Source organism: Amphimedon queenslandica, unplaced genomic scaffold, assembly GCF_000090795.2.
Source record: "Amphimedon queenslandica unplaced genomic scaffold, v1.1 AMPQUscaffold_13401, whole genome shotgun sequence".
In the NCBI taxonomy this organism is placed as follows: Eukaryota; Metazoa; Porifera; class Demospongiae; order Haplosclerida; family Niphatidae; genus Amphimedon; species Amphimedon queenslandica.
In genome coordinates, this window is record NW_003546363.1 from 38,522 (window position 1) to 56,533 (window position 18,012).

General features: G+C 37.3%; 5 protein-coding genes across 5 annotated transcripts; 2 read left to right on the forward strand and 3 right to left on the reverse strand.

The window, feature by feature from the left end:
* Positions 1-50: 50 nt before the first annotated feature.
* LOC100637381 (NADH dehydrogenase [ubiquinone] 1 alpha subcomplex subunit 6-like) lies at positions 51-806 on the reverse strand. The gene is made up of 3 exons (XM_003386687.3): positions 652-806; positions 462-590; positions 51-312 (listed from the first exon to the last, which is right to left on the reverse strand). The coding sequence occupies exons 1-3, from the start codon at positions 763-765 to the stop codon at positions 184-186; spliced, it is 372 nt and encodes a 123-aa protein (XP_003386735.1). The 5' UTR covers positions 766-806; the 3' UTR covers positions 51-183.
* Positions 807-843: 37 nt separating this feature from the next.
* Positions 844-4,494, forward strand: LOC109582106 (uncharacterized). Its single transcript, XM_019996706.1, has 6 exons — positions 844-904; positions 963-2,342; positions 2,388-2,525; positions 2,764-2,952; positions 3,013-3,153; positions 3,240-4,494. The coding sequence occupies exons 1-6, from the start codon at positions 856-858 to the stop codon at positions 4,349-4,351; spliced, it is 3,009 nt and encodes a 1,002-aa protein (XP_019852265.1). The 5' UTR covers positions 844-855; the 3' UTR covers positions 4,352-4,494.
* Positions 4,495-4,617: 123 nt separating this feature from the next.
* On the reverse strand, positions 4,618-8,450 carry LOC100639407 (uncharacterized). The gene is made up of 10 exons (XM_019996707.1): positions 8,292-8,450; positions 8,110-8,230; positions 7,094-7,138; positions 6,909-7,010; positions 6,644-6,697; positions 6,177-6,263; positions 6,047-6,133; positions 5,615-5,728; positions 5,456-5,536; positions 4,618-5,402 (listed from the first exon to the last, which is right to left on the reverse strand). Exons 1-10 carry the CDS (start codon positions 8,374-8,376, stop codon positions 4,742-4,744), a joined length of 1,437 nt encoding a protein of 478 aa, XP_019852266.1. The 5' UTR covers positions 8,377-8,450; the 3' UTR covers positions 4,618-4,741.
* Positions 8,451-8,468: 18 nt separating this feature from the next.
* LOC100637509 (adenylate kinase isoenzyme 6-like) lies at positions 8,469-9,620 on the reverse strand. Its single transcript, XM_003386688.3, has 3 exons — positions 9,399-9,620; positions 8,992-9,137; positions 8,469-8,697 (listed from the first exon to the last, which is right to left on the reverse strand). Exons 1-3 carry the CDS (start codon positions 9,597-9,599, stop codon positions 8,505-8,507), a joined length of 540 nt encoding a protein of 179 aa, XP_003386736.1. The 5' UTR covers positions 9,600-9,620; the 3' UTR covers positions 8,469-8,504.
* Positions 9,621-9,727: 107 nt separating this feature from the next.
* LOC109582107 (uncharacterized) lies at positions 9,728-17,896 on the forward strand. Its single transcript, XM_019996708.1, has 20 exons — positions 9,728-9,934; positions 10,147-10,293; positions 11,260-11,343; positions 11,400-11,495; positions 11,788-11,910; positions 12,421-12,570; positions 12,746-12,809; positions 12,901-12,983; positions 13,128-13,218; positions 13,309-13,415; positions 13,473-13,550; positions 13,623-13,688; positions 13,764-13,850; positions 13,895-13,944; positions 14,072-14,149; positions 14,500-14,611; positions 15,169-15,259; positions 15,342-15,425; positions 15,578-15,621; positions 15,683-17,896. The coding sequence occupies exons 1-20, from the start codon at positions 9,827-9,829 to the stop codon at positions 17,630-17,632; spliced, it is 3,693 nt and encodes a 1,230-aa protein (XP_019852267.1). The 5' UTR covers positions 9,728-9,826; the 3' UTR covers positions 17,633-17,896.
* The last annotated feature ends 116 nt before the right edge of the window (positions 17,897-18,012 follow it).

Below are 18,012 nucleotides of genomic sequence, written 5' to 3' on the forward strand. Positions count from 1 at the left end.
CAGAGTAATTTTTGGGTCATTTTTGACCTAATCAACTCATCTTGCTAGACTTCCATTTACACACTACAGTATCTATAAATAATTTTACTTGACAGTAATAAAGATAATAACAATAAGTATAATTAATAATTAATTTTGCTAGTACATATTTATCATTATGACGTTGCTGCTAATAGTTTCTTCTCACTTGTGTCCCTCTAAGAATCTTGAGAGGAAGTCGGTCGGACGTGGTCTCTCCGTTTGCTTAAAGTATCTCAGTATGTGGGTCTTTTGCTTCCACATATTTACAGTCTCTTCTAACTCCATCGTACCCTAACGGAGAAAGAGAGGAAATTCATCTAAGCACATAACATGTAAATAAAAGGGCAAAACTGCATGAGCTAATTTTTTACTGCTACCCATCAAAATTTTGTTTATAATTATCTTCTTAAACATGGGCGTGGCCATTAATAACTACACACTTTAATAACTAGTAGATCCATTATCCTGGGGTCTCTGATGTAAGAATTCTTTGTGAACTGTTCTCTTAGCTTGTTTCGTCCCTGCTTTGCTGATATATCAAGACAGTACGTCTCTATTGTCCTTGGAACCTATAGAAAAACATTAGAATGTCCTTCAGATCATTCTATAATCTTCCTCCGGTCATCTTACCTCTCTGTACCACGCCCTATACAAATTAAACACTCTTCTTTTTGCTTCTGGGAATGAAGATGACAGGAAAGGCTTTGCTGATCCCCTTACAACGTTTGGCACCTGAGACGCCATTTTGTTTTTCTTGATAGCCAGTTAGCCACGCCCTCCGTTCCGGCACCACGCCCAGCTCCACGGCGAAAGTCGTGCGTATCTTGCTGCAAGATGGAAATGTTTTGGTCAGCACTTTGCTTTCTTGCCTTTGTGAAGTCAGGTAAATGCTACAATATTTATACTAATCGTTATAATCCCTTGTTTTATATATTCTTTAGATTCTGCATCTCTGGTAAATCTACAAAGTAATAATGGAAGAGAGTTTTATTTTGGTTTTATGTTACCAGTGTCTAGTTTTATAAACCCAGTTGTCCTTGTGGACACCCTTAACACTTCCACGCGCTTCTCCATTGATTATCCAAAATCAAGGAATATTTCTAATGTAGCTTCTAACAGGACTCATGCATACCTGTTCGTCATGGAGGCATCTAGTTTTTTTCCTCAACAAATAAATGAGTATTATACAATGAATAGCAAAGAACGTAATAAAAGCTTTCGTTTGACTGTCAATGATAGCAGCTCTAAGAGTGTCTCCATTAAATGTTTTTTACGTGTTGGAAATGCACAGCCAACTTCCTCATATTTAGCACTACCATATATGGCACTGTTGGTTGATGAATATGAATACTATGCCATTTCTATCGGTTCGGACTCTGGTTCCGATGAATGGAGTGCATTACTGATAGTTGGTAATAGAAATGATACAGAGCTCTACATAACTCCTACCGTAAATGTGAGTCTCCCTAGAGACCTTCAGGACCCAGATTCGGAAGAAATTCTAATCCAAGCTGGAGAGACATTTGGAGCCACTTTGCATTCTATGCAAACTTTACTGATAAGGAACAGGACAAATATAACAGGAACAAGAGTAGTGTCAAATAGACCAATTAGTTTTATTAGTGGTCACTCTGCTGGAACTTTAGTTGCCAATAATCGCGAGCCAGTTTCGCAGCAACTGCTACCAACTACTCTTTGGGGAAATTCTTTTCTCCTTGTGCCATTTGTACCGCAAAACATTGCGCAATATTTCAGAGTATTGGCTTCTATTAATGAAACGGGATTCACTTACTACTGCAGCAATAAGCAAGGTTCAAATGTCAGCAATATATCTTCCGGCGAGGCCTATATGTTTTACGTGCCGCCACAAATTCAATGTTACTTGGAAGCAGAAAACCCTGTTTTCATTACGCAGTATCCTGATATTAGTAATACTGATGAAGGGGACGTTACCATGATAACTGTAGCATCAATGAACCAGTATTCAAATGAACTCATAATATCACCATTAAGGGCTAATGGGGGTTCACCATTAAGTCATTATGTTAGCATTTCTGTACCAATTGAACACTTCAATGAAGAACAGATCCTTTACAATGACAAGCCATTGGACACTGAAAAATGGATTCCCATTAATGACTCTACTGAAATGATTGTTGGCTATAGCTACGGGTTTAAATTTTTATCAGATGATAGTTTAGAAACTCATTATATTTTACGTCACTCTGATCCAAAGGGTAGACTATTTGCAATGGTGTATGGTTTTGCAGCTGGTAGGGCATACGGATATCCAGCAGGCTTAGCTTTTCAACCAGAAAACAGTAAGTGTGATTATAGTTCAATACTAAGTTCATCTACATTAATAGTTCTTGGTATAAAATTCTCTGAAGACATGTATAATGTGATTGAAGGTGACTTTATCCTATGGCTACCAGTCATAAGACTAAGGCCTTATAGTCAAAACATCTCTCTTGCATACTTTATTGAAAAATTCACTGAAAATGGTAGGTTTTAATTTTTAAATGTGTTTACTACTATTATGTTTTGGATTTGGCTGTCTATCAGTTGTTTACACAGAGCATAAAAATTACATTATTAGCACTTGACTGCTATCTTTGCGGTACTTAAAATTGAGTTTCAATTTGTGGCACTGTCTAAATGATTCTGGGAAAATGTGGCCACAGCCAGCCCCTTACTTGTGTAAACTCAAATTCATTTAGTATGATAATTGTTATTTTTAAGGTTGGGCTGTTCTTGAGCGCGGACTTTTGACTCTCTTACCGTCTGATGATCGAGTAAATGTCTCAGTTCCTATAACTGAAGACAAGGTAGTTGAATTGACTGACATGCTAAGAGTTAGACTGTACTCAATGCAAGAAGAGCTGAAAGATACTTATATATCTGCATTTGTTAATATTGTGGATGATGACAGTAAGTGTAATACAATGTACACAGAAGTTAATAAGAATAATATTTGTTTTATAACTGTAGCATACACAATTGGGATATTAGAGCTGAGTTATAATCAGGAAATGAAGTTGTTTATGATCACTGTTGGTGCTACTGATGGTGAATTGATGTATGGTGACTCTGTAGTTCTGTATTTGAATGCAACAATAACTTATCCAAATGGTAAGCAGACATAGGATCAAATACAATTGTAATTCAGTACTGTTACTGAAAATTTCTGCATGCATGGTCTTAATCATTATCTTTAGGTAGTCAACTCTTACTCCCATTGGACTATAATCAAATGACGTTTGGGACCTATAGCTCAAGGTTTTCGCTCGAGTTTAAAATATCTCACTGGCTGCCTGAGAATGAGACAATAAGCAATCACTCAATAACGTGTGAGCTCTTTAAAAGTGATAATAAACCAGAGATCATATTGGATCCGAGTAGAAGTAGACTACTTCTCACTTCAGCTATGCACAGTACAACAACATCACAGCCAGCAACCACCAGTTCAACAACCAGCAGTTCAACAACTAGTAGTTCAACAATTAGCAGTTCAAATGGACAGCATTATACTGCACTACCTAACATTACAAGTATCTCAGTTGTCCATGTAAATATTACCATGATATCAACAGTAATAATCTATGCTACCAAGATAGTTACGGTGGCACCTAATACAACCAGTCGTACTACATTACCAACATCTACTACTGATACTTCACCTTTCTCTTCTTCTATTAATACTTCAGATATACTGCTTCCTTCCATGGAGTCCGTTCCTTTGCAGTCTTCAGTAAGCCATTCTCCTCATCACTCGCCATTATTCTCAGACTTATCAAGCAAAGCTACAAGCACTAGACAATCTGTTATACTAACAGCATCGAGGACAATTAGTAAAACACCTATTACTGGAGGCTCCATAGGGAATGATTCATCATCAATGATGAACCTCTATCTATCAATAGGAATCATTGCTCCTTGTGCACTGATACTAGTCATTCTTTCTGGTGTCATTTGCTATTTCAGTGGTAAGCGGAGACAGAAGGGGTACACTATTCGCGATCGGGCAAATACTGAAACTCAACTTGAGTTATTGGAGCGGTCAAGGGTTGTACTTACTGGTGCATCTGGAAGCAGTACTCTTGAGTCAGCGGCTACTCTACCAGCTGCTCCAGAACCAAATGATACCCCAACGAAACAAGAAGCACAGGACTCTCCTGCAGTACCTGCACCAAGTCCAGTTTATGACATTGCCCTTCGTGAGTCTACAATCAGCACTTTTAAACCAGAAACGGAAGCTACTCAAGCTTCACCACCAGCTCAAGATATAGAGCTGCAGGCGATTCAGAATGATTATGAACCAATAGCATAACTCACTTCTCTTTCTTTCTATGAACCTTTTTTGTAGTTTTTGTATTATATTGTCATCATTTTATGGCTTCTATTTTTTGTTCATTTTTGCAGAACTTTTCTATTAAAAATGCTAGAAACTAGACTTCATTTTGTGTACTTTAACTAAAACAAGTTTCGTGCAGGCTTAGTAGACTTTATTGGAGCTTTGGCTCATAAAGTCAATTCGCTGAAATAGTATAAAGTGTAATTACATTTTGCAATTAAAACAAAAGAAAATATCAATAATTATATTAAAACTTATCATTAACATTTTAATCACAAGACACATTATGAAAGTGATTGAACAATAAAGTACAGACAATGATAAAATGGAAGTCGTCCACGCTTATCTTTTTTAAAAGTCTACAAGTCATTTTGTATCTTTCCTTTTGGTGTGAGCGGGAGAGCTTGTCAAACTGATGCTACTATATTTAGTGGGGTCGCTACCACGTGGGCGGGGTATAGCATGTTGAGGTGTGTAAAAAGTCGAGGGTGAGTACTTGCTTGTAGTCGTCGTCCTGTCAAAACTTTGAGCACGGCCGTGATTCGCTTCAATAAGGCTACTGTTGAAAGCAGCACCAGGTGACACTCCACTGTAACTGGCAGAAGCAAAAGACGAGTTTGGAGTTATAGCTGTGTCATCCATGCTTCCAGTCAAGGAATAATTAAGGCTTTCCTTTTTACCATAAGAGCCATCCAGTAGCTCAAAGAGACCCTCTTGGGCCAATTTCCCTCCTCTCTCTTTATTCTGTTGCCCTCCTCCTTCTTTATTCTGATGGAGCCCATTGACGTCGGATTCTACACCCGAGAGTATCTTAGAGACACTGCTCCGGCCGATACTGGTAGCACTGCTGGTGTTAAAGTCAGCCGTTCCTTCAGAATGAGAATGGTCGATGGAAAGGTGTTGAGCAGGTTCAGTTGCACTGAAACTGGTCTCAGCCAATATTTGTGTAGTATCAGTCTGGGAGCCATTAGGTACATTACCTTGAGGTGTCTCGAGCTCCAAAGTGGGTGTTGGTGATAATGCTTCACTAAAAAGAGAGAGAAAGTGAGAATGAGGTAACAACACGTATCAGACACTTACACAATAATTTCATTTTCAACTAATGAAGCATGAGCATCTCTTCTATAGTCACTGCTCTGTTGTCTTGCAACTGGAGCACGCCTATAAAAAGAAACGGAATACAATTATTATTTTCTATGAGCACTTCCTTCTCTATCAGTCTCTCTCTTCTTCACTCACTTCTTGTTAAAGGAAGGGATGTCATCCGAGATCTCATCGTGTTCATGATCCTCTTTTGGTGCGTCTACAGCATCAAATGACGGCAAGAGTGACATTGGCTTAAAGGAGTCTTCACTAAAAATAACAATAATAATAATAGTATCAATAACAATAATAATAATAATAATAATAATAATAGTATTATTAAATAGTATCAATTACATGTAAGATGTAAAACAATGAATGGTAAAAGTATGCCAATTCGGAACAAAATATGAGAAAATAGAAAATATTAATAATATTTATATATAAACAATATGTAAACAAATTACTGTATTAATAGACCTGTACATGTACATGGATGTTTACCCTCAAACATTTGAAAAGAAAATAGCCAATAATGTTACATGTAACATGCTACCACAGGACAAGACAACAGATAATATAACTCACGGATCTCCTTCCAACAGCAATTTCTCTGATTCTCTTCTTTGCTCAGATCTCTTCCCTTGTGATTCTTTCCTCCTGCTTTCAAATGACCTATTGATTTGTCACATGAGACAGTGATGTCTCTTTCACATACTTTGATGATTCATAATGTAACTCCTCCCCTATGGCAGAACCTCTTTCAGGAGACATTTCAAGAGAAGGGGAACTTGATACCGTATCTCTATTAAGAGAGAGAGAGGGGGGAGGGAGAGGAAAAGGGAGAGGAAAGATTTAGTAGTAGCAACATGTGTACAACAAGTTGTTGCTAGCTTGTAAACCAAAAGCTATAAATAAAATATCATTAGCTGATAAGAGAGAGAGCTACCACACCATTATATAACATATCTATAGTCTATTCCCACTCTAGACTAATCTCCCAAGAGAAAACAAAGCAAACAGACAGAGTGTTAAAATATTCAGACAATGGGGAATGCACTATACCTGGGTACAGTGCAGTGTATTGTGTGGTTAGTGTATGAATGCAAGTGTACATGCATTCACAATGTGTCCTAATAAATGAATGAAAGTATGCCTCTGTATGTGTGTCTTTGTTTAACATACACTGTGACATATTCATTGCTAATTCTTCTTTTCTCTTCTACTTCTTGAAATGAACTAATGAACAAAATGAAAAGAGAGAGAGAGAGAGAGAGAGAGAGAGAAAGAGAAGAGGGAAACAACAAACAAAGACTCTTGCTCTCATAAAAGATAACATTATGATGCTATCATTATTGAATAGGGAGGAAAGGAAGGGGGAGAAGTAGATAAAGAAATAACACTGGCATGTTTGTATATAGACGGTAGTAATTACACAAGCATTGCTTACGTTTCGACTGATACTTTAACTTCATCTAAATTGTCTTCTTCTACTTCCTCTGGTATCACGCTAACTTTCTTTAGCCTTGGCTCATCTAAACATTCCTGAGACCTACAGGACAGCGACCGAGTATTAATATGAAAAGAAAAAGAGGAGGAGGAGGAGGAGGAGGAAGGAGATGTGTTATTACTTACCGCTGTCTTATTCTAGATCTGGCCCATTCTCGCCTTCTTTTCTTCCTACAGTAGTAAGAATAGCATTAGCATATAGAGTTATGTAAACATCCAAATATGCAATTGGATTAACATTACCAAGAGTAGGTCATTACCTATACTAATATGGTACTTTGAAGGAGGCACACACCATATAGAGTTGTGCTTAATAGAAAACATCATCAAAGGCCCACAGAGAGTAAGCAATGAATTACAATGTTAATAAAGTGTACGAGTACATTACCAGGAAGTAATATACTAGCTGTTGTTCAAATCATTACTCACAGATACACATAGGCAGTCACTAATCACTCACAATTCCCACACTTTATGATAGTGCATGGAACTAGGACACAAATATTGACACAATAAAAAGGACGTGATATCATTATACTAGACACTATAGGTTTCACACACTGTGTACCATGCATTGTGCTTTCATTGTCCAACTTATCTACATGATCACTTTTGTAGACAATATATCTAAGTACACCAATCATTAGATACAAGTACTCGAATGAAATTTGGAGAATTTAATATAACATAATATGCCCCCTCACTCTTTCTCACCATTATGCTACACGTATTATGGCTCATTAAGCCATTATTGCTAAGTACACTAATTAGGTTAATGATATTGTGTAGGAGACCACTTAGCACTAGTACATATACATAACTACAAGACAAGAGGCAGAAAGACATATTATAATGTTATAATGATAATGTTAACATGTTAATGTTAATGCATAATATTATAATGTTGTAAGGAGGTGAAAATGGCCATGGGGTGTCTCAACTTAAGAGGGTGTAAGTGGCTGATAAGAGGGGGATAGTCTGGTTTTAAATGACTGGTCCTCAAGGAGGGGAATGGGAAAGAAATCTCTTATCTGTTTAGTCGTGGAGATAGCAAATTAATGATAAGAGTCTACCACAAACCTTACAAGTCGTAAATGCAAGCAAAGCAAGTTGCATAGTATTGTTTTTTTGTTTTTTTTTACCTTTCCTGCCTACACCAGGCAAACAGGGCCACTAGCAAAACAAAGTTACATATCATAAAGATTAGAAATATAGCCGTGATTATGAAAATGGCTTCGACGTTCGAGAGCGTCTGGGCTGCAACTATGGAGAGGGTGTAAAGGGAGTAGTGGTAAGGTGAAAAGCTCTATTAAAAGTACCTCACCTATACGGGCATTGGATAGCAAGATAAGAAGAGAAATGAGAGGGAGAAATGGAGTAGGAGCAAACACGCAAGAACCACCAAACATCTTTGTGCAGCGAAACCAACAACAAACCACAGAGCCAACACTACAGGTTGCAGCAGCAATTGATAAAGGGTTAAAAATAGAAACAAATGAATTCGTTATTATTAATTATTATTAAATTAATTAATTATTCATTTATCATTTTTTGTCTGCCAATCTGCTATAAACTGGCAAATCAGGTCCACGTTTCTTTCCATGTCCTCTGGGACGTTACTCGTCAATTCACTGACTATATCGGGAGAGTAGCTCTCTCTTGCTTCCTCTAGTATTGTCTGGAATATCTCGCACTGAACATTATTAGTAATCTTATCTTGATTGTAACCCCTAATAGGGGACAAGAGATAGAAATGGATATGCATATTTTTGAATTATAAGTAGAATGAAAAAATTGGCAAAAGGAGCTCAATTCATCCAATTGTACAATAAGAACATCAATATGTATCAGAAAATGTAATAACAATTGGATGTGATTCCAAAACAATTTTTAGAAAAAACCATTGGCTATAGCCTTTACTTTTTTCCAAATTTGACTCATTTTAAAAAATGGCCATAACTTAAACATTGAAGTCGTGGTCATAATTTTCAAGGTTAATATGTATTAAGAAATGTAATGCTTACCTTTTCATAAGACGATCGTATAAAAGTGCATTATCTGTTCTCAGGACAAATATTGCATCAAACCATCTCTCGGGGAAAAAATCACAGCCATGATACTCAACAATACAACCACCTGAGACAAGAGAATCATTCAACTCATCAACAACCTATCTAACAAGAGAGAGAGAGAGAGAGAGAAGACTTGCAGTATGACATGTAGCTTAGATTGGGCTAAAAATATAATTAATTTAAACACTTTATAATAATTAAGTAACACACATCTTTTTCAAAATAAACACATGCATTGAGACAAAATATTCATAAATCAGTTATTAGATGGAATCATGATAAATATAAAATTCCACATCCACAATAAATAATTAATGATTAATTAGCCTGACGTCTATTGATAGTACTAATCCCCTTACCTTATCTTCATCTAATATATATGACTGAAACTGTTCGTCCCATCCTTCATAAAGTCCTCCCTCTTTAGCCAGCTCACTCACATTAAAATAGCTCATTCCCGTCCTCTCAACAACTTGAGATGCTGTAAGAGTCTTACCAGTCCCGGGAGTTCCAGTAATGAGGACGTTAGGGAGAGCTCTGACCTTCTGAGGGGAAGCCATTTTGACCACGAGAGAGCACGTGGGTTTGTCTAATTTAACGAGTTCCACTCCGTAATATTGAAATTCTTATTGACCGGATGAAAATATTTCTACTGTAATTATTCGGATGATCCCTATATAATATTGAAATTTTGCTGGCTCCTACTTAGTACTTGCTTGCAATATTATAATTTGCCTCCAAAAGTGGTAAATGGAGTCCTTTTAGTAGTATATACGAGACTAAGGACATGGCCCAGTCTATTAGCAGTGAGATTGGTCACGGAGGGCCTGACAGCTCTGTCGTGTCTGTACTTGTGGAAATGGCGGATTACTGCCTCAGCCAAAACCCACAACAGGTGAATTGAGTGCTCAATATAAAGCTATTACATTATAATTGTAATAAATTACTTTGTAGTACTTTTAATCTTTAGAATATTTCTTAAATCTGATTTTGTTATCATTAATACATAGCTGGTTACACCATAGATAGTCTCTAATATCTATGGTTACACCCATATTAATTATGTATATATAATAGCTTTTTATTTATTTCTTATTTTTTCAAAAGATTGAAGAAGCCGTGCGATGTCTGATGGCATCCATTTCTCTCTCTCCTGCTCCTCGAGTTGAAGCTAGAGTCAAGTTGCAGCTGGGAATGACGCTATACCATCACACGAATAACCTCCTGGAGGCCAGAGAATTATTAGAGCAAGCCGTGAGTTGATGGAGAGATACACATTACCATAATATAGAGAGCTTTAATTTCGCAAAGTTTTATTTTGACGATTGGCAATTTACCAGTTATGTATTCAAAGGAAATGAATTTTGTAGGGAAATGAATGATCCCTGGATCTTGATATTGTTGTTTTTATTTTGGTTTAAGATGGCTTGGTGGTGTGTGTGTGTGCGCGCGCGTGTTATAGCACTCATTTTTCAAGAGTACTATTGCTATTTATCATTAAAAGTCAAACAGAAAGAAACACATAATTACACAATGCAATACAATTTCTACATGTACCCTACGTGTCAAATATTACATGTATTATCGGAGGTTGTGTTGTATTCGCGGCTGCTAATATTCAAGGTGATAAAACTAATAAAAACATTCAATTAAATACCATGGAAACCAGTCGAGCGTTGCTATAACAACTGACCACGTGTTTATACAATTACAATGTTCAGGAGCTAATCATCTATTCTTAGCAGCTTGAGTGGAGCCGTCCAGACTCCAGTTTTGTACCCGTTATCTTCTTGTATAGATGGACCGTGCTACCTTAGAGCTCTTTGCTGCAAAATCAGTCCTGGTTGGTCAGTCATGATTACAAACCACACCCAAGTCAATAAGCACTAACTAGAATGGATGGAGGATCCAAAGAGACTGCGAGGCAGAGTGAGCAAAGTATTTCTGAAAAGAACTGGCCAAAGGAGCTTCAAAGAGTCCAAGGATTAGTAACAGCAAGAAGAATAACAACTACACTGCAGCCTGGTCCTGTGCTTCAATAACGCACCGTTTTCAATTAAAATAGCATCCAGTTTCTGTGGTAATCGCTAGTGGCAGGAAAAATCCGCGAATATTAGCAGCCGCGAATATAGCCCGACCTACAGTATTATTGTAATTGTTCATATTGAACTCAATCCATACCATAATATTATTATCATTATTCTTATTCTCATTATATAGATGCTATTATCAAACAGTGTATCTGGTATAGAACAAATAAAGTATGAAGCCGCTAGCATCTTAGCAAGAATACACGTGGAGCAGGTACTGTGTATGATATACCGACTCCCCTTTAGTGGGTGTGGTCATCCCGTTGCTAGGGTTACGCTCACAATGCAAAGATGGTGATACGAAGTGCAATGGAGACGAGCTACAGACTGCCATACTGGCACTGTAGGCTGATGCTACAGAAAGCAGTAAGTACTAGCATACAGACCAGCATTTTCGAGGGACTATCATAATAATTATAGACTTTTTTGCAAATTTGTACTCTCTACCGATACCATGTACATGTACATGTATATTGTACTCATCATAATGGATTATTTTTAAAAAATAATAATAATCAAAGATTCGCGAAATTTACACCATTGAAAATATTAGCACTGTATGATTGTATGTATTCATAGTAATGAGTAATAAGGAAATACGTTTAACCCTCTCTTAAATTTGATATCATCTCTCTCTCTCTCTCCTCCATTTTCATAGGATGTTCATTTATATGAGAAGGATTATAATAGTTTGATATCCACACTCACAGCTGCTAGTGATTATGCAGAACAAGCGAATGCTCCTCACACTCGTATACTCTGCCTACTGACCAAAGGAGCTGTGAGTATAGAATAGTACCACTCCATCAGTGTACATGTACATCAGGGGCTCTGGTACTGTAGTACAAGTATACTTGTAGCAATAGATTTTGTGGGGATTTATTTTTGTGATTTGTTAAGTTTAATTTTTGAATTGAATTTAATTTTTTGAAGGACTCGAAATATTATACATGTACATGTATATTGCACTGGTCACATGTATGTACATGTATATACATGTCCCTATGAAAATAACATGGCATGTTTTTTTGCGTGTACATAAATTCTGCAAAAACATGTCTTTCAGTACATGTACATGTATATTGTCTGCATAATACAAAATGCACATAGATACATACTAAAACGCAGACATAAGTGAAACACTCCTGGTGCTAATGATTGTAAATTTGAAAGTCTATGCATATTATACTAAAGAATAAATAGAGTTTAGGGTTGAAGGTGAAAGAAAGAGAGACAGATTAAGAAAATATTGTTATTTATTTATATGTATTTCATTTTTTCTTTCATACAGTACTTGTTGATTACTAAGAATTTCAATGAAGCTGTTTCAGTTCTTAACTTCACTCATACTCTAGTTGAGAACTACCATGGACCCAAGGCTGCTGTATTGAATACTCTTTATCAAATTATACAGGTCACACATCTATTGGGATTCGGACTGGTAAGAGAGGCTGGAACTTAATTAATACATGGGCCTCAGTTTTATTATTGTTGTTGTTATTATTGTTATTATTATTATTGTTGTTGTTATTATTGTTATTATTATTATTGTTGTTGTTATTATTATTGTTATTATTATTATTGTTGTTGTTATTATTGTTATTATTATTTACTAGATAAAAGCAGCAAAGCCTCACATGAAGTCCCTACAGCATTGCGTCAAGAAATTAAATAATGAAAGTAATAACGATCAATACACATGCAATTAATTTTTATAAAAAAATTATGCATAAAATTGATCTCTCTCTCTTTCTTTCCCTCTCTTTCTCAGCTCCCACAGAGTCAGAAGGTCTATTAAATGCTGAATGCTTTGATTGGCTAACATTGGAGCAAACAAAAATATTGATTTATCTAGTACGTCCATGTGTAACTTATAAAATATAGTGCAATGTATGTACTTTTATACATGTGTATACTTGCATTATTTAGAGCACATTGATAAGTACATGTATTTAGTTGTTTTGGTAAATGTACATAATAATTTTTACATTTTTGTAGGTGAGTATGATGCATTCTGTGTTAGCTGGGAACACTGAGAAAGCACTCTCTTTTGCTAGGAAAGCATTTGCCTACATTAACTCAAGAAAAGGTACACGATCATTATTATTTTGCTTTACATGTACTTGCAGGTATTGTACATACATGTGCTATTTGTTGTTGTTGTTGTTGTTGTTTACAGGTAGTTCTGATGGTAGTAAAGTCCTGCTAGTTTTTGAGGCTCATTTATTGGAACTCGTTGTGTCGTGTTTGTTAATACAAGGAAACTGTACTCAGGCAGGAGAGAAGGTAAATAAAAATGAATAAACAAAATTAATGAATAATATTGTATTTTTGCTCGCTAAGCTTCAAGAGGCCATTAATATTTGTCATAGTCACTCACAAATGACTTATTCTCACAGAGCAGTGCTGCATACATTACTGGTAAGAGCTTTATCACAAATTGTACACATACCCTCCCCCCCCCTCTCTCTCTCTCTCCTTTCTCTCTCAAAGGGTGCTTATGCTTTTGCTACCAATAATGACGAGAGAAGTGTCGCACAATTTCAAACTGCCTTACAGGTACGTGTACATGTATACATGTTTCTTTATGTTGATTCATATGAACATGAATGCGTTTTTGTCCCTCCTCTATAGCACACGAACTCGCTGGAACTTAAAGTTTTCATAAATGTCAACCTTGCAATGACCTACTTGAGGATTGGAGCCTCAAAAATAAGAGAAGTATGTAATGGTATTTTTATCTTCTCTTGAATCTACTTCTCCAGATGATGGCTATCATGGATTTCTTACAATCTGAAGATGTTAACTCTATACAGTAATTGTTACCTCTCTCTCTCACACACACTCTTTCTTCAGTTCTCTACTCTTCCATTCTCTTGTCTCTACTTGTATTTCTCATTATATATACAATATATTATTTATCATTCTTATATCATTTGTAGTAGTAAGAATCTAAAATGTGCCGTGTCATTTGTGAAAGGACTTAACGCTTATCATCAAGTCCGACCACACGAAGCAAAGTAAGTGAGGGAGAGACCCACTGACTCTCAAACCAGTTTGGATCAAAGCGGTTCAGAAACCAGCTTAATTGTGTCCACAGTAACTATGGTTGAATTGGTTTACAATGCTACATTGCATACATAATACAGCTGCTCCAGTACTTAAACCAGTTTGATTATCTCAAGCCACCTCCTGAGGTGGTTTAGATAAGTTGGTTTATCTGCATTGAAATTGTTCACACTTAAACTGGTTTATTTCTAAACCGGTTTCAAACCGCTTTAAGGGCATAGTGTAAACGGGGCTTATGAAAGGTTTAGGGTTTTAATAGTACCAGTATGTTTTTAATATTTTTATTATTATTTATTTACAGGCGACATCTACGTGAGACCATTTCTCTATCAAACAGCAATGAACTCAGTAAGCTATCAGCCTGTGCACTGTTGGTCCTAGGACAAATATTCTTATCACTTGGGAATCACAAGGTACATGAAATACATGTACATGTACTGGTGCATGTACATGTATATAATATAAGTATAATGTAGTAATTATGGTTTACAGTATTGCTTTACATGTACATAAAGTTTATGCATGGGATATAGTTATTTTTTTATTATGATCCTCAATTTTAATGTTTCTGTATTCCATATAATCCTGCCACGCCTCCTCTGAGAATGCAAGGAATGTTTTGTGGAGGTACTCGTTCCATATAAGGAAGACAGACTGAAAGGAGCTATGAATATCATTAGCTGTCTGAGCATGCTCAGCTCTGCCAAGTTGTGCTAAAAATAGAAAACAGGATGCTTGACTGGTCTGTCTGGTTTGGAACTGGTCTGACCAGATCAGTTTATTTTTAGAAAGGAATGCAGTGCCCTTTAATAGCTAAACTATATACTGCTACAACAAGCCATGGGACATTGGGACTGCACCTTAATTCATGTTCCTTATACCTTTTATACCTTTGTGTAATTAAATTTAATGTTTATCTACATTTCCTTTCTCTCTCTCCCTCTCTCTCTCTCTTTTTCTTTCTTTTTAGGAGGCCAGAGACATGCTTGATCCTGCTTGTAAACTCACTCATAAAATTTCTGACAAAATGTTACAATCATGGGCAACTTCACTACTCATTGGTAACCCTCACATGATGATCACATGACAATCACACGACGATCACATGACGATCACATGATGTTTAAATGGTTATTTGTTTAGGTCTACATAAAACTGTGGGGGATAAAGACTCAGAAAAATCTTTAGAAGAATCTCTGAGAGTATTACAGTCAGAGTTATACGAAGGTCCAATTCTCTCTCTCTTTTCTTTCTGTTTCTGTTATGATTTTGGACTAAAAATGAAATTTTTCCTAATTTACAATGTTATTTTAGTGTACATAATGTGCAATTGTCCAGTAGACTATGACATTCTTATCAAAAAATGTTTCATTTTATAGATTACATGAAGACCAAGGATTGTTCACATCACTTGCTGATGCACGTATGTTTCGGAATATTACATGTTTAGTCTATATTATCTGACCCTTTCTCTTCCTTTACAGTGGACTGTTGGGGATTGGCCCATAACTGAAGACAAGAAGGAGACAGACTCCCTTGGCAAAGATTCCCCACTGGCCAATGATGATAGTCACAGTGCTGCAGTACAATACATGGAAGTGTCCAATCACCAAACTGATCATGTGATGACATCAAAGTCAAAAAGAACCGATTCCACTCCTAACTTGAGTAAAGTAATTGACCAATCAGAATTTCAGGAGTCTAATAGCGCGTGGACCGGTCATGTGACTGATCATGTGACCCATGAGAGCTCTAGTCACGAGAGATTCTCTCACCCGTTTCAACAACAAGTCTCGCCGGAGCAAGGTCACATGACTTTACAGCACCGTCCCCCCAAAGATCACATGACACTTCAGTTAGATCGCATGACTTCAAAGCCACGGAAAGACGTCCTTCAAAATGACCCCCACCCTCCAAATACTAATTATACTGATCACATGACTCCAGCTCACATGACTCACTCGCACACTAAGAAAAGGACTTCATCGCCATCACTAGGGGCTAGAGACATACCACTTGATCCTTTGATTGATTTCGTAAAGCACTCAAAATCAGAGCAACCCTCTTTTAGTCAGAGCCCAGTCTCAAACTTGTTTTCTCCTCCTCCCACTCTCCCTACTCCTCCTTCTGGTTCTTATCTCAAGCATTATTCATCACACCTGCCAAGAGTCTCCTCTTCACCTGCACAGTTTACTAGTACTCTCACTCCTCCATTATCTGCTACTGAAGTTGTACATACCTCCAGTAGTTATATAGGAAAGACCTCACAGTCTTATGAGTCACCGCTTGGTCATTCATATCATCATGGCCCAAGTACATCTATGTCTCCTTCATTGCACCAATATGGCTCACAGCAGCAAGGCTCTTCTTCTAGACACCACAGTATTCCTGCTTCCTCTCATTTTACTAGTCCTCAGACTCAATCACCATCAATCCAGCATGTCACTACTCACCATCATCCACAGACTGGGACTGATTATCATGCAGTTAAGGATAATCCTCCTCCTAGAACTTCTCATTATGCTCCAAAACAACAGCAGCATGCTCCCAGTAATCAGTCTGTCTCTCAGCCTTTGCAGCATGCTAGTTCTCAGTATAGTCCTTTGAAGCATCAGTCTCATTCAAGCTCTGCTTCTCAGCCTATACTCCAGTCTAGTCCACCTTATATTAAGCATCACACCAGCCCTCAGTTCACTGCATCACCTCAGGCTAAGCAGTTACCTCCTCCTGCTGGTGGTGGTTCTCAGGCTCATATTGGGGTCCAGCAGCACCAGTCTTCTCCATTGCTGCATGGTATGCCTCAGTTAAGGCACATGGGGACTCTCCCTTCAGCAGATTCAATGTTGAATCGTACCTATCCTTCTCCTAGTCCTCATGTCATTGATAGTCCTAATGTTGCTCGTGGCACTCCGTCTCAGCCTGGCTCTGCCTTAGTCTCTCCTTATCAGTTGAGCTCACTCTCTCTCCTTCATCAACAACAGCAGCAGCAGCAGGGACATGCTTCAGGTCTAATCCCTCAGCAGTTTCCACAGGTTTATAGCAGCAGTCCGCCCCAGAGGCAGCTACACCATCAGCTACAGCAGCAGCATCAACAGTTTTCACCCAATGACCTGGTTCTCCATCAGTATGGCTACTCTACTCTAAGTCCTGAGGCTATCCTCAGACAGAAGCTCCTCCAGCAGCAGCAGCAGACTGGACCAACTGGTAGTGTTAATTTCTCTCCTCTTAGTCATCCACAGACTCACCATTCTCCTGTTGTAATGGGTGGGGGTCCTTCCCCTATGCAGTATAATCCTCGTCCTATCAATATCTACCAGTACCAGCCTCCTTCCTCTGTCTCTCCTCCGACTCAAGCCCCTCCAGGCCATTTGAACTACGTACATCATCACCATCATCATCACATGCATAAGACTCAAAATGCACCTCGTCAATAATCAATAAATAAAGAATATTATTATTATTATTATGTAGTCATTGTTGTTATTTATTATTATTATGATCGCCAGCTCTGTAATTTTTATGGCTCATTATTCTTAGTATTATTACTATTATTATTTGTTACATGCATTTTAATTCGTACTTATGCTACTAGTTCTTATAAATTGCATGCTCTGCATTTTATGAACATAGGTTGATCGTTCGTTTGATTTGCATTTCTTCTTCACTATAAAAATGTCACCTCTCCATTTCTTCATTAATAGTAAAAAGGTGAATAGGAGGGGCCTATTATATGTGTATATATACTGTTTGATAAAAGGCTCTAGTGTTTCCTGTTACCATATTTGGCAGTCAATTATTAAATAGTCTCACATGA